Raw genomic sequence first — 14,771 nt, forward strand, 5'->3', positions numbered from 1 at the left:
CGCATTGCACAACACTATGCATTGCACAAGTGTTTCATTGCAAAAATCAGTGCATTGCACAGTGCCGTGCATTGGACAGGTACCTCATTGAAAAAGTCAGTGCGTTGCACAACACTGTGCATTGCACGGGTACTTCAATGAAAAAACCTGTGCATTGCACAACACTGTGAACTGCACAGGTACTTCATTGCAAAAGTTGCTGCACTGCACAGTATTGTGCATTGCACAAGTACTTCATTGCAAAAGTTGGTGCACTGCACAGTATTGTGCATTGCACAAGTACTTCATTGCAAAAGTTGGTGCACTGCACAGTATTGTGCATTGCATGAGAACTTAATTGCAGAAGTCAGTGCATTGTACAACACTATACACTGCACAGGTACCTCATTGCAAAAGTTGGTGCATTGCACAACACTGTGCACTGCATGAGAACTTCATTTCAGAAGTCAGTGCGTTGCACGGTGCCATGCATTGCACGGGTCCTTCACTGCAAAAGCTGGTGCATTGCACAACACCGTGCATCACACACGTTTTTCACTGCAGAAAGCCTGTGCACTGCACATCACCGTGCCTTGCACGAGAACTTCTTCACTGCAAAAGTCAGTGCGTCGCACAACCCCCTGCACTGCACAAGCGCTTCGCTACGACCCCCTGTGCGTCGCCCACCCCTGTGCACCGCACAAGCGCTTCGCTGCAAAAAGCTGCGCGTCGCCCACCCCCGCCGCAGCCCTTGGCCCCGACCCCATGCACCGCCCGCCCCCGTGCACCCCCCTGCTCCCTCCATCGCCCCCCCTAGGATGGGGGGGGGAGAAGGGGGCAGCGTCGGGGCGGGGACGCGGGGCGGGAGGGGGAGTTTTGGGGTGCGTACAGGGGGGGGGAGGGGGGGTCAGATCTGCGTCTCCTGCACGTTCTCCTTGGAGGGGCTCTTGAAGAGCAGCGGTTCGTGCACGGAGTTGAGCAGCGGGTTCTTGCCGCAGCCCAGCGCCGCCCCGCTGTTGCCGTAGTGGGCGGCGAAGGCGGCGTAGCGGTCGAGGTGGTCGCGCTCCAAGGCCGGCAGCGCCAGCCGGCTGTCCCCGGCCGGCCCCCCCCCGGCGCCCCCAGCCGCCCCCGCCAGCTCGTCCTCCACGTTGACGATCTCCACGGCGCGCGCGGGGCCGCCCCGGTGCTTGTGGCGCTGGTGCTGCTTGCGGAGCTTGTAGAAAGCCACCAGCATGACGGCCGCCATGAAGGTGATGGCCACGAAGCAGCCGATGATGATCTTGGTGGTCTTCAGCACGTCGTCCAGGTCCTGCAAGCCGCCGCCGCCCGCCCCCCCCGCCGCCGCCGCCGTGATGGGGACGGTGAAGGGCTTGCCGGTGGCGCGGGTGGCCGGGGCCGCCGTGGAGCCGCCCGCCGCCTCCCAGCCCGCCGTGGGCGCCGGGGCCGTCTGCGGGGCCGGCTCTTCGCCGCCGGCGTCGGTGGTCTCCACCGTGACGGTGGTGAAGTAGGTGTAGCCGGTGGCGGCGGCGGCGGCGGCGGCGGCGGCGGCGGCGGCGGCATCGGCGGCCGAGACGTTGAGCGTGGCCGAGGCGGTGGTGTTGCCGGCGGCGTTGGTGACCATGCAGGTGTACTGCCCCGTGTCCTGCACGGTGACGTTGGTGAAGTTGAGCGTGCCGTCGTGCAGGACGGAGATGCGCACCCGGTAGGAGCCGTGCGTCATCAGCGTCCCGTTGGGCGTCAGCCAGTTGACCGAGGTCATGGCGGTGCCGGTGCGGCACTTGAGCTCGGCCGCCATCCCCTCGGTGACGTTGAGGTCGGCGGGGGGCTCCACGATGACGGGCGCGTAGCAGGTGAAGTGGCCGGGCTCCAGCTCGCCCAGGTAGCGTCCCCGCAAGGGCGGCGGGGCGTGACAGCGGGCGCAGCAGCTGGTGTTGCTGGGGACGGTCTCGCGGAGCCACCAGGACAGCCAGAGGACGTCGCAGTCGCAGCGCCAGGGGTTGTGGTGCAGGTGGACCCGCTCCAGGCGGTGCAAGGGGGCGAAGAGGTCGTGGGGCAGCGAGGCCAGCTCGTTGTGCGCCAGGTTGAGCTCCTCCAACGCCTTCAGGTCGTCGAAGGCGTTGCGCTCCACCGCCGCCACCCTGGCGTGCATCAACCACAGCTTCCTCAAGCTGCTCAGCCCCTGGAAGGAGCCCGGCCGGACGCGGCCCAGGCGGTTCCCCGAGAGCTCCAGCTCCTCCAGGCGCACCAGGGCCGTCAGGTTGGGGATCTCCTTCAGGTTGCACATGCCCAGGTTCAGGTAGCGCAGGTTGACCAAGCCCTCGAACGCCGCCTCCGAGATGTACTCCAAGCGCTTCAGCTCGCCCAGGTCCAAGCGGCGCAAGGAGGGGACGCGGTTGAAGGCGTAGGAGGGGATGCTCTCGATGGGGTTGTTGCGCAGCCACAGCTCCCGCAGCTTGGAGAGGTACTCGAAGGCCTGGGTGGGCACGGTGGTGAGGCGGTTGTCGAAGAGCTCCAGCGTGTTGAGGTTGGGCAGGCCGTTGAAGGCGCCCACCTCCACCTTGCGCACCAGGTTGCGGCTCAGCTGCAGGATCTCCAGGTGCCGCAGGTGCTTGAAGGTGTCGGTGCGGATCACCTGGATGTGGTTCTCCTGCAGGTTCAGGTAGCGGGTGTTGACCGAGATGCTGGCCGGCACCTCCAGCAGCTCCCGGCGGGTGCAGATCACCCGGCTGGCCTGGTTGCTGCACGAGCAGGCGGCGGGGCAGGAGGTGGGGGCGGCCGCCGGCGCCGCCGGGGCCAGCAGCAGCAGCAGCAGCAGCAGCAGCGCCGGCGCCGGCGGCAGCGGCATCCTAAGGGGCGCCGGCATGGCCAAGGGGCATCCTCTGGCTTCAGGGGCCCGGGTGGTGCTGCAAGGCGAGGGGAGAAGGGTTAGAAGGGGGGGCAGCAAGAGGGGGAGCAAAGGAGGGGGTGCGGGGCTGATTGGGGGTGCCCTGGTGGTGCAATGAGCCATGCATGGGCAGCTCGGTGCAATTTGCACCATGCACGGGTGATGCAACATGTCGTGCATAGGCAACGTTGATGCAATTCATCGTGTATAAGCAGTTCCATGCAACATGCACCATGCATGGATGGTGCAACGTGTCGTGCATGGGCATGGTTGATGCAACGCATCGTGTAGAAGCAGTTCTGTACAATATGCACCACGTGGGAGCAGTGCAAGGTAGCATGCATGGACATGCTTGATGCAGTGCACTGTGCACGGGCAGCTCAGAGCAATATTCATGCTGCATGGACCATGCAACGCATTGTGCATGGGAAAAGTTGACGCCATGCACCATGCACAGGCAGCTCTGTGTAATATGCACCATGCATGGTTGGTGCAACATGTCATGCATGGGCAAGGTTGATGCCATGCATCGTGCATGGGCAGCTCCGTGCAATATGCACCATGCACAGGCAATGCAATACGTTGTGCATGGGCATGGTTGATGCAATGCGCCATGTACAGGGAGCTTGGTGCAATGTGCACTGTGCATGCCCAGTGCAATGGATTGTGCATGGGCATAGTTAATGCAATGCACCACATACAGGCAGTTCGGTGCAATTTGCACCATGCACAGGCAGTGCAACCTGTGTCATGCATGGGCACAGTCAATGTAATGTAATGCATCATGCATGGGCAGTTTGGTGCAATATGCACAGTGTATGGTCAATGCAACATGTCATGCATGGGCATGGTCAATGCAATGCATTATGCATGGGTAGCTTAGTGCATCATGCAAGGGCAATGCAACATGTTGTGTGCGGGCATGATTGATGTGCTGCACTGTGCACAGGCCATGCAATGCATGTTGCATGTGCATGTGCAGTGCAATGCATCCTGCATGGCCACCTTGCTGCGATATGCACCATAAAGAAGCAATGAAAGGCATCCTGCATGTGCATGAGCAGTGCAATGCACCATGCACAGGTAGCTCAGTGCAAATCTGCACCATGCGCAGGCCATGTAATGCACAGCATGTGTGCACCAAAAAAGCAGTGCACCAGCCACAGGCAATGCAATGCACTGTGCACGTGCACAGGCAATGAAATGCACCATACTGGTGTAAAATGCATGGGCGACGCAACGCATTGTGCACATGCAAACGCAATCCAAAGCAATGTTCATGGATACCTTGGTGCAATGTGCACTATGCAAGGGCCATGCAATGCATTGTGAGTGTGCGAAGCAATGAAATGCACTGTGCACAGGCAGCTTGATGCAAAATCACCGTGCAAGGGCTGTGCAATGCTTTGCACATGTGTGTAAGCAATGCAGCTGCACTTTGCACAGCCATGTCAGTGCAATGTGGGCCATGCAGTGGCCGTGCAATGCACCTTGCATGCATGATTGCTGCAAGTCCCATGCCTCCCAACAGCACCCAGCACCATGGAGCGCCCATGAGTGGCTCCCAGCACTGCACACGTGTGTGCATGCACATCCCTGCACACACCAAGGTGCCTGCAGTTGCGCACACACACACACACAGCCTGTTGTGACACAAGCACATGTGTACACACCTCCATGTGCAAGTGCACACGTTTGGGCAGCCAAGCATGCATACACGTGCACACGCACCCAGGTGTACACCTGTGGGAGTGCAAGCAGGTGTGCAAGCACACACATGTGCAACCCCCTCCCTGAACACTCCCTCCTCATCCTTGCACATATCCATGTATGTGCACACGTGTGTGCAACACCATGCCAGTCCCAAACACACATCCTGGAACACATCTGCGTGCACGCACAGCCACACACTCCTCCTTGCATACATCCAGGTGCACACACATGTGCAACCCCATTGCTTCATAAATCCACATGCACACACTTCTACGTGCACACACACACATGTGCAACTCTCCAAACAAATGCACACACACCTCCCTGCACACTCACACTCGTGTTTGCCCACTTATGCCCACATACATCTCTGTGCACAAACACTTGTGCAACTCCATCCTTGCACAAACGAACATGCGCTTCTCTGTGCATGCAGACACGAGTGTGCAAACCCATCAGTGCACACATCCATGTGCAAATGTGCAATTCATCCATGCACGCACACCTCCCTGCACAGAACCACGTGTGCCACACGTGTGCAACCCCACCCTTGCACACGTGTGTGCTCACCTGTGCATGCACATGCACGCAACCCCACTGCAGCCCAGATGCATGCACACACCCATGTGCAAGCACAACGTGCGTGCAACCCCATCTCTTCACATATCCACGTGCAAACACCCCCTGCGCGCACCCACACCATGCACACGCGTGTGCAGCCGCATCCTTGCATCCATCCATGCACCCATGTGCGTGCACACGCGTGTGCAACACCACCTCATACCCTCGCCACGTGCATGCTCCTCCCTGCACACACCCACGTGCATGCACACACGCGCGTGAGTCCCCCCCCCATCCCAAATTTCCACGCTCACATCCACCTGCGTGGTGCACGCGCGCGTGCAAACCCCGCCCGTGCGCACGCCCACGCCTGCGCCCCCTCCCTCCTCCCAATCCCTGCACCCTGCGCGCGCCCGGCCCCCTTCCCCCTCCCCATTCATGCGTGCTTGTGCACATCCCCCCCCCCCCCCGTGCATGCACACGCGTGTGCAACGCCCCCCCCTCCCCTCCCCGCACCCATGGGTGCCAACGCACGCACCGTCCCCGCCGGGGGGGGGGGGGCCCCGCCTGCACCCAGCACCCTCGGCCGCGCCGCCTTCGTCCTCCTCCTCCTCCTCCTCCTCCTCTTCCTCCCCCCTTCCCCTTCCTGCCCTCCCCCTTCCTGCTCCCACCCCCCCCGCGCCCCCTTCCCCTTCCTGCCCCCCCCCCTTTTGCGCCCCCCCCCTCCCGCCGGCTTCTCCGCTGCAGCCCCGGCCTGCACCGGGGGCTGCGCCCAGCGCTGCGGCCCCGCTCCCTGCACCCCCTCTTGCCCCCCCCACCCTTTCTGCACCCCTTTTTGCACCCCTTTTTGCACCCCTCCTCCTCGCACCCCCAGCTTGCATCGCGTTCTTGCACCATTCCTTCTTTGCACCTGCAGCTTGCATCATTTTCTTGCATCCCTCCTCCTTGCACCCCCTTCTTGCACCCCCTCCTGAACCCCTTCTTGCACCCCCCCTTCTTGAATTCTTCACCCTGCCATCCCTTCTTGCACCCTTCCTCCTTGCACCCCTCTCCTTCGCACCCCTCTTTTGCATCCCTTTTTTCCTGCACCCCATCTTGCACCACTTCCCTGGTGCCCCTCTTGCACCCCCCCTTCGTGCACCCCGTCTTGCAGCCATCCTCCTTGCACCGCTCCTCCTTGCACCTCCTTTTTGCACCCCCCCCTCCTTGCACCCCCTCCTTGCACCCCCCACCAACTTGCACCACACTTTCTTGCACCCCATCCTGCATTTGCCCTCCTTGCCCCCATTTTTCTTGCCCCCATTTTTCTTGCCCCCCCTCCTTGCCTTGTTTTACCTCGCCCCCCCCAACTTGCATCACTTTTGTGCCCCCTCCTTGCTCCCCGCCTCCTTGCACCCCTCCTTTGCACCCCATCTTTCTGCACCCTCCCCTCTTCCGTCGCTCCTTCTTGCACCTCTTTTTGCACCCCTCCTCATTGCACCCCTTCTCCCTGCACCCCCCCTTGCACCCCCTTTGCACCCCAATTTCTTGCACCCCTTCTTTCTGCCCCCCCCTCTCTTGCAACGCCCCTTGCGCCCCTTTTTGCATCTTTCTTGCACCCCAGCTTGCATTACTCCTGTGCACCCTCCTTTCTTGCAGCGCTGCTTCTTGCACCCCCCTTGCACCCCCCCTTTGTGCACCCCCTTTTTGCCCCCCTTCCTTGCCCATCCCCCCCTTGCACCCCCCCTTTGCGCTTCCTTGCACCCCATTTCCCTCCCTCCCCCCCCCTTTTGCCCCCATCTTCTGCCTCTTCCTCGCACCCCCTTCTTGCACCCCTCCCTTTCTGCACCCCCTTTTTTGCATCACTTCCCCCCTTACCCCCCCCCAGCCCCCCCCCCCCCCCTCATTAGTCTTTCCAAGCACACGGCGGTGCAGCCCCCGCCGCCCCCCCGGCCCAGCGGCCCCCGCGGCTGCCGCGGCCCCGAGCAGCAGCGCCCGTGGCCCCCGGCACTGCATGGACCCCCCCAGCACTGCACAGACCCCCCCCAGCATTGCACAGACCCCCCCCAGCACTGCACAGACCCCCCCCAACATTGCACAGCCCCCCCCGGCATTGCACGGACCCCCCCAGCATTGCACGGACCCCCCCAGCATTGCACAAGGCCCCCGAGCATTGCACGGAGCCCCCGGCGCTGCAAGCAGCACCTCCCGGCATTGCATGCCCCCCCCCAGCACTGCACAGCCCCCCCCTCACTGCAAAGACCCCACACACACTGCAAAGACCCCCCCCAGCATTGCACACAGCCCCCCCCCCCCCCAAATTGCACGGGGCCCCCCCAGCACTGCACACACCCCCTGGCATTGCACGTGTGTGTGTCCCCCCCCCCACGTGCACTGCACCCCAAAGTGCACTGCACCCTCAGCTGCACCAAAATCGCTGCGCTGCACCCCAAAATTGCATTGCACATTGCACTGCAACCCCCCCAATTTGCACTGCACGATGCACTGCACCCCAAAATTGCATTGCACACTGCACTGCACCCCCCCATTTGCACTGCATGATGCACTGCACCCCGAAATTGCATTGCACACTGCACTGCACCCCCCCAAAATTGCGCTGCACATTGCACTGCGCCCCAAAAATTGCACTGCACGCTGCACTGCACCCCCCCATTTGCACTGCACGATGCACTGCACTCCAAAATTGCACTGCACACTGCGCTGCACCCCAAAATTGCTTTGCACACTGCACTGCGCCCCCCCAAATTTGCATTGCATGATGCACTGCACCCCAAAATTGCACTGCACACTGCGCTGCACCCCAGAATTGCACTGCACACCCCTCGTGCACTGCACCCCCGAGCAGCGCTGGGCCGTGCACCCCAAAATGCCCCCGTGCACTGCACGCGTCCCCCGTCCCCCCCCACCCCCCCGTGCAGTGCACTGCACCCGGCAATGAGTTAATTGAGCGTTAAATTAACGAGCCGGGCCGCGCACGGGGAGCGTGCAAGGCCGGGTGCAAGCCGCCGGGGGGGGGGGGTGCACGAGGAGCGTGCGAGGCGGCCGGCTTTGCACGAGGGCGTGCACGAGGGCGTGCACGGGGGGGGCACGAGGGTGCAAAGCTGGGCCGTGCGCGCGCGTGTGCACGCTTGCACACACACGCTCGTGTTTGCACACGCACAAGCACGCAAAGCACACGTGCAACCCCCTCCCCCCCCACGTGCACACACACGCACACACGTGCACACACACACACACCCCCCCACGAGACACCCCCAGTAGAGCCAGGGAACTGGGACCAGTTTGATGGTCCTGGAAGGAAGCTGGGGGCCCTATAGCCCCTATAGAGCCTGGGGAGCCCTACGGGGGGGTCCTAGAGAGTCAAGGGGAGCCCTATAGGGTCTAGGGGGTTCCTATAGCCCCTATAGAGCCAGGGGAGCCCTATGGGGGGGTCCTATAGAGTCAGGGGAGCCCTGTAGGGTCTAGGGGGTTCCTATAGCCCCTATAGAGCCAGGGGAGCCCTATGGGGGTGTCCTATAGAGCCAGGGGAGCCCTATAGGGTGAGGGGGGGTCCTATAGCCGCTATAGAGCCAGGGGAGCCCTATATGGGGGTCCTATAGAGCCAGGGAAGCCCTATGGGGGGGGTCTATAGAGTCAGGGGAGCTCTATAGGGTGAGGGGGGTTCCTATAGCCCCTATAGAGCCAGGGGAGCCCTACGGGGGGGTCCGATAGAGCCAGGGGAGCCCTATAGGGTGAGGGGGGGTCCTATAGCCCCTATCAAGCCAGGAGAGCCCTATAGGGGAGGTGTCCTATAGCCCCTATACAGCCAAGGGAGTCCTATAGGGTGAGAGGGGTCCTACAGCCCCTACAGAGAGCCAGGGGAGTGCTGTAGGATGGGGAGCCCCGTATCCCCTATAGAGCCAGGGAAGCCCTATAGGGTGAAGGGGTCCTAAAGCCACCATAAAGTCAGCAGAACCCTATTGGGGGGTGTCCCAGAGCCCCTATAGAGCCAGGGGAACCCTATAGGGGGTGTGTGTGGGGCCCCTATAGAGCCAGGGGAGCCCTATAGGGTCGGGGGGGGCCCTATGGCATCTCTGGAGTAGGGGAAGCCAGGTAGCACGTGGGGGGACCCCTATAGTCCCTATAGGGCCGGGGGGGGAGCAATAGGTTGAGGAGGCCCTATAGCTCCTCCAGGGCTGCAAGGGGAGGCCCCGTCAGGCCGTTGGGGGGGCAATAAGGACAAGGGGGACCCTATAGCCCCTATGGGGTGGGTGAGAGCTGGACAGCGCCTGCTGGGGGGCCCTATAGCCCCTATAGGGCCAGGGGGATGGGGGAAGCTACAGCCCGGCGAGGCTGCAGGGGTCCCTATAGCCCCTATGGGGGGGGGATGACTGGAGGGACCCCTATAGATTTTATGGGGCTGGGGGGCGCGGGGGGTCCCTATAGCCCCTGTGGGGAACCTGATGGGGGGGGTGGGGCTATAGTCCCTATAGGGTCAGGCAAACGGTCCCTATAGGGCCGGGGAAGGGGCCCTGCAGCACCTATAGGTGAGGCTGGGGGTCCCTTAGAGCCTCTATGGCAGGAGGGGGGGGGGGGCAGGAGGGGGCCTATAGATCCTATACATCCGGGGGTGCCCCTATGGGGTAGAGGAGGACCAGAGCTGCCCCTATAGGGCCGGGGGGGGGACCTATGGGGTGAGAGAGGCCGGGCAGAGAGCCCCTATGGAGCCGGGGGGGAGGGGGGGGTGGCCCTATAGGATGAGCGGGATGCCGGGGGGTCGGCAGCCCCTATAGCTCCTATAGGACCAGGGAGGGGGGGCAGGAGAGGCCCTACAGCCCCTATAGGGCCCGGGGGGGGGGGGCAGCAGGGCTGGGGGGGGGGCTATAGGGCCGGGGGGGACACCAGCAAAGCCCTTATAGGTCCTTAGAGCTCCTATAGGGCCGGGGGGGGGGGGAGGGAAGCCCCTATAGAGGCTGGGGGGGGGTCAGGCCTCACCGCATCCCCCCCCCCATCTCCATGGGCTCCCGTCGCCGCGGCAACCATCACCGTGGCGCTGCGCATCCCCCCCCCCCCAAATTGGGGACCCCCAAATTGCCCCCCCCCCAAATTGGGGACCCCCAAATTGTCCCCCCCCCCCCCCCGCCCCTCCCCCCCCCCATAGGGGAGGGTCCCCAGAGCGCGGGGGGAGGGGTTGGGGGGTTGGGGGGGGGAACTGGTTTGTACTGGGGGGGGATGCAGGGAGGGATTGGGTTGTACTGGGAGGGGATCGGTCTGTACTGGGGGGATTGGGCTGTACTGGGAGGTGGGGACTGGTTTGTACTGGGGGGAGGAAGATGGGGAGTGGTTCATACTGGGGGATGCCGGGCAGGGACTGGTCTATACTGGGGGGGTGCCAGGGGGGACTGGGATATACTGGGAGGGTGGATGAGGAGCTGGCCTGGGCAGGGGGGTTGCAACGGGGGGGACTGGTTTGTACTGGGAGGGATGCAGGGGAGGGAACTGGTCCCTCCCAGGAGGGCTGCAGGGGAACTGGGAGGGATTCAGGGGCACTGGGCTGGACTGGGAGGGATGCAGGGGCACTGGTCTGTACTGGGAGGGTGCAGGGAAACTGGTCTATACTGGGAGGATGCGGGCACTGGTCCATACTGGGCGGGGGATGCAGGCACTGGTCTATACTGGGAGGGATGCAGGCACTGGTCTGTACTGGGATCCCGGGGCCGCACTCACCGGGCCGGGCCGCAGCATCGCGCTCAGCCCCCGCCGCGCTCCAGGGGCGCCGGGGCCGCTCCGGTTCCGCTCCGGTTCGGCTCCGGTTCGACTCCGCTTCGGCTCCGGCTCCGGCTCCGGCTCCGGCTGGGGTCCGGGCTCGGCTTCGGAGCCGCTCGGCTCCGTTCGGCTCCGTTCGGCTCCGCTCGGGCTCGGTTCGGCTCCGCTCGGCTCGGGTTCGGCTCGGGTTCGGCTCCGCTCGGGGGCTCGGTTCGGGTTCGGCCGCCTTCGGGTCCGGGTTCGGGCGCCTTCGGCTCGGCTCGGCTCGGGTTCGGCTCCGCTCGGCTCGGGTTCGGCTCCGCTCGGCTCGGGTTCGGCTCGGCTCGGGCTCAGCCCGAGCGCGGCGGCGCTGCCTCGGGGGGAGGGGAGGGGGGGAGATGGGGAGGGGGAAGGGGGGAAAGGGGGTGGGGCCTGGGGAAGGGGGCGGGGCCACGCCCAGCGCGGGACCCCGCGCTGCGACCCCACGGCGGGCGGGTGTCCCCCGTGTCCCCAAATCCCCAAATCCCGGTGTCCCCGTGTCCCCAAATCCCAGTGTCCCCATGTCCCAATGTCCCCAATGTCCCCCTGTCCCCATAGCCATGTGTCCCCCATGTCCCCGTGTCCCCAAATCCTGGTGTCCCCGTGTCCCCAAATCCCAGTGTCCCCAAATCCCGGTGTCCCCGTGGCCCCATATCCCCGTGTCCCCAAATCCCGGTGTCCCCGTGTCCCCAAATCCCAGTGTCCCCATATCCCGGTGTCCCCATGTCCCAATGTCCCCAATGTCCCCCTGTCCCCATAGCCATGTGTCCCCCATATCCCCGTGTCCCCAAATCCCGGTGTCCCCGTGTCCCCAAATCCCAGTGTCCCCATATCCCGGTGTCCCCGTGTCCCCATGTCCCAATGTCCCCCTGTCCCCATAGCCATGTGTCCCCCATGTCCCCAAATCCTGGTGTCCCCGTGTCCCCATGTCCCAGTATTCCCAATATCCCCAATGTCCCCCTGTCCCCATATCCCCATGTCCCCAAATCCCAGTGTCCCCATGTCCCCAAATCCCAGTGTCCCCGTGTCCCCATGTCCCAATATCCCCAATGTCCCCATATCCCTGTGTCCCCAGTGTCCCCATGACCCCATAACCCCACAGGCATGTGTCCCGGTGTCCCCACATCCCCATGTCCCCATATCCCTGTGTCCCCGTGTCCCCATAGCCATGTGCCTCTGTGTCCCCATACCCCCATATCCCCATGTCCCCATATCTCTGTGTCCCCATGCCCCCGTGTCCCTATATCCCCATGACCCCACAGGCATGTGTCCCGGTGTCCCCATATCCCCATATCCCCATATCCCCATGTCCCCATGTCCCCAATGTCCCCAATGTCCCCATATCCCCATATCCCCATGTCCCCATGTCCCCATATCCCCATGTCCCCATGTCCCCATGTCCCCGTGTCCCCCATCTCCTCCCACCCCATTGTCCCCCCACCCTTCAGCCCCGTGTCCCCACTCGTGCCCCGTTTGCCACCCCCGTCCCCACGTCCCCCGTCCCCACAGCCCTTTGTCCCCTTGTCCCCGTGCCCCCTCGTCCCCATAAACGCGTCCCCACCCTGATCCCCTCAATGGCCCCAAATCGCTGTCCCCATGTCCCTGTCCCCATCCCAGGTCCCCTTTCCCCGTGGTGTCCCCAAACCCCGTGTCGTGACCCCGTGTCATCGTGCTGTGTCCCCAAATCACCGTGTTTTGTCCCCATACCCATGTGCCCACGTCCCTGTGACCCCCTGTGTCCCTGTGACCCTATATCCCCGTGTCCCATGTCCCTTTGTCCCCAACACGTTCCCGTGTCCCCATAACCCCGTGTTCCTCAGTCCCGGTGTCCCCATGCTGCCGTGCCCCCATCTTCGTGTCCCAGTGACCCCATATCCCAATGTCCCAGTGTCCCCATGTCCCAGTGACCCCATATCCCAATCCCCCAGTGTCCCCACATCCCAGTGTCCCCATGCCCCAGTGTCCCCACATTCCCATATCCCAGTGTCCCCATGTCCCCATGCCCCTGTGTCCCTATATCCATGTGTCCCCGTGTCCCCGTGTCCCCGTGCATCCATGTCCCTGTGTCCCCCATCCCTGTGCCCCCATATCCCCATATCCCCATGCCCCCAAAACCCTGTGCCCCCATTTCCCCATGTCCCCATATCCCCGTGTCCCCATGCCCCCATATCCGTGTCCCCATAGCCATGTGTCCCTGTGCCCCCATATCCCCATAACCCCATATCCCCGTGTCCCTATAACCCCGTCCCCGTGTCCCCGTGTCCCTATATCCCCGTGTCCCCATAACCCCATAACCTCATTTCCCCTCATCCCTGTGTTCCCATAACCCCCTGTCCCCATATCCCCCTATCCCCATAACCCTGTGTCCCCATATCCCCATAACCCCATTACCCTGTGTCCCCATATCCCCGTGTCGCCGTATCCCTGTGTCCTCATAACCCCGTGTCCCTATATCCCCTGTGTCCCCATAACCCCATATCCCCATAACCCCGTGTCCCTATAACAGTGTCCCCATATCCCCCTGTCCCCATATCCCTGTGTCCCCATATTCCCGTGTCCCCATAACCTCATGTCCCTATAACCCCGTGTCCCCATAACCCCATATCCCCCCTGTCCCCATAACCCCGTGTCCCTATAACCCCATAACCCCGTGTCCCTATATCCCTGTGTCCCCATATCCCCCTGTCCCTGTGTCCCCGTGTCCCCATAACCCCATAAACCCATATCCCCGTGTCCCCATAACCCCATATCCCTGTGTCCCCATAACCCCCGTGTCCCCATAACCCCATATCCCTGTGTCCCCATAACCCCCGTGTCCCCATAACCCCATATCCCTGTGTCCCCATAACCCCCGTGTCCCCATAACCCCATATCCCTGTGTCCCCATAACCCCGTGTCCCCATAACCCCGTGTCCCTATAACCCCATAACCCTGTGTCCCTGTGTCCCCATAACCCCGTGTCCCTATAACCCCGTGTCCCCATATCCCCGTGTCCCCATAACCCCGTGTCCCCATAACCCCATAACCCCGTGTCCCCATATCCCCATAACCCCATAACCCCGTGTCCCCATGACCCCGTGTCCCCATAACCCCATAACCCCATAACCCCGTGTCCCCATAACCCCATAACCCCATAACCCCGTGTCCCCCTGTCCCCATAACCCCATGTCCCTATAACCCCATAACCCCGTGTCCCCGTGTCCCCGTCCCCGGTGCAGGCAGGCGCAGGCGGCTCCTGGGGTTTATTGGGGGGCTATGGCTTCTGGGGCCCCCCCGGCCCCGCACGCAGACACAGACTGGGGGGGGGGGGGGGAGACACAGGGGGGCTTTGGGGGGGCCCCGGGTACATCGGGGGGGCTCCCCCATACACAGACATCGGGGGGGGGGGCCATACACAGACGGGGGGGGGGTTTGGGGGGGCCATACACAGACATTGGGGACCCCCCCCCTATACACAGACACTGGGGGGGGGCACACGGAGACACTGGGGGGGTGGGGGGGGCGCCCCCATACACGGATACTGGGAGCCCCCCCCCCCAGATATTGGGGTGGGGGGGGGTTGGGGGCGTCCCCGTACCCAGACATTTTTGGGGGGGGGGGCCCATACACAGACATTTGGGGGGGGCCCCATACACAGACATTTGGGGGGGGGGCCCCCATACCCAGACATTTGGGGGGGGGCCCCCATACCCAGACATTTGGGGGGGGGGCCCCCATACACAGACATTAGGATGGCTCGGGGGGGGGGGGGGGCTCCCAGACACCTGCCCCCCCCCTACAAACACAGTGGGGGGGGGGCCCTAAAAACACACGAGGGTTTTGAGGACCCCCCCCCCATACAAACACATGTGTTTTTTTTTTTGGGGGGGGG

At 63.2% G+C, this 14,771-nt stretch overlaps 1 protein-coding gene across 2 annotated transcripts; it reads right to left on the reverse strand.

Annotated features, from left to right (window-relative positions):
* Window positions 1–176: 176 nt before the first annotated feature.
* Window positions 177–11,183, reverse strand: LRRC4B (leucine rich repeat containing 4B). 2 transcript variants are annotated; one of them, XM_084501495.1, is made up of 2 exons: window positions 10,844–11,183; window positions 177–2,882 (listed from the first exon to the last, which is right to left on the reverse strand). In XM_084501495.1, the coding sequence occupies exon 2, from the start codon at window positions 2,840–2,842 to the stop codon at window positions 887–889; it is 1,956 nt and encodes a 651-aa protein (XP_084357621.1). In that variant the 5' UTR covers window positions 2,843–2,882; window positions 10,844–11,183; the 3' UTR covers window positions 177–886. The 2 variants fall into 2 exon arrangements, with proteins under 2 accessions (XP_084357621.1, XP_084357622.1); XM_084501496.1 differs by lacking the exon at window positions 10,844–11,183 and adding an exon at window positions 5,676–5,698.
* Between the last annotated feature and the right edge of the window lie 3,588 nt (window positions 11,184–14,771).

Source organism: Aythya ferina (genome assembly GCF_964211825.1).
Source record: "Aythya ferina genome assembly, chromosome: 31".
NCBI lineage: Eukaryota > Metazoa > Chordata > Aves > Anseriformes > Anatidae > Aythya > Aythya ferina.

Bases quoted from the DNA above. Each gene is read 5' to 3' on its own strand.
- LRRC4B (XM_084501495.1), bottom strand. From the start codon at position 2,842: ATGCCGGCGCCCCTTAGGATGCCGCTGCCGCCGGCGCCGGCGCTGCTG.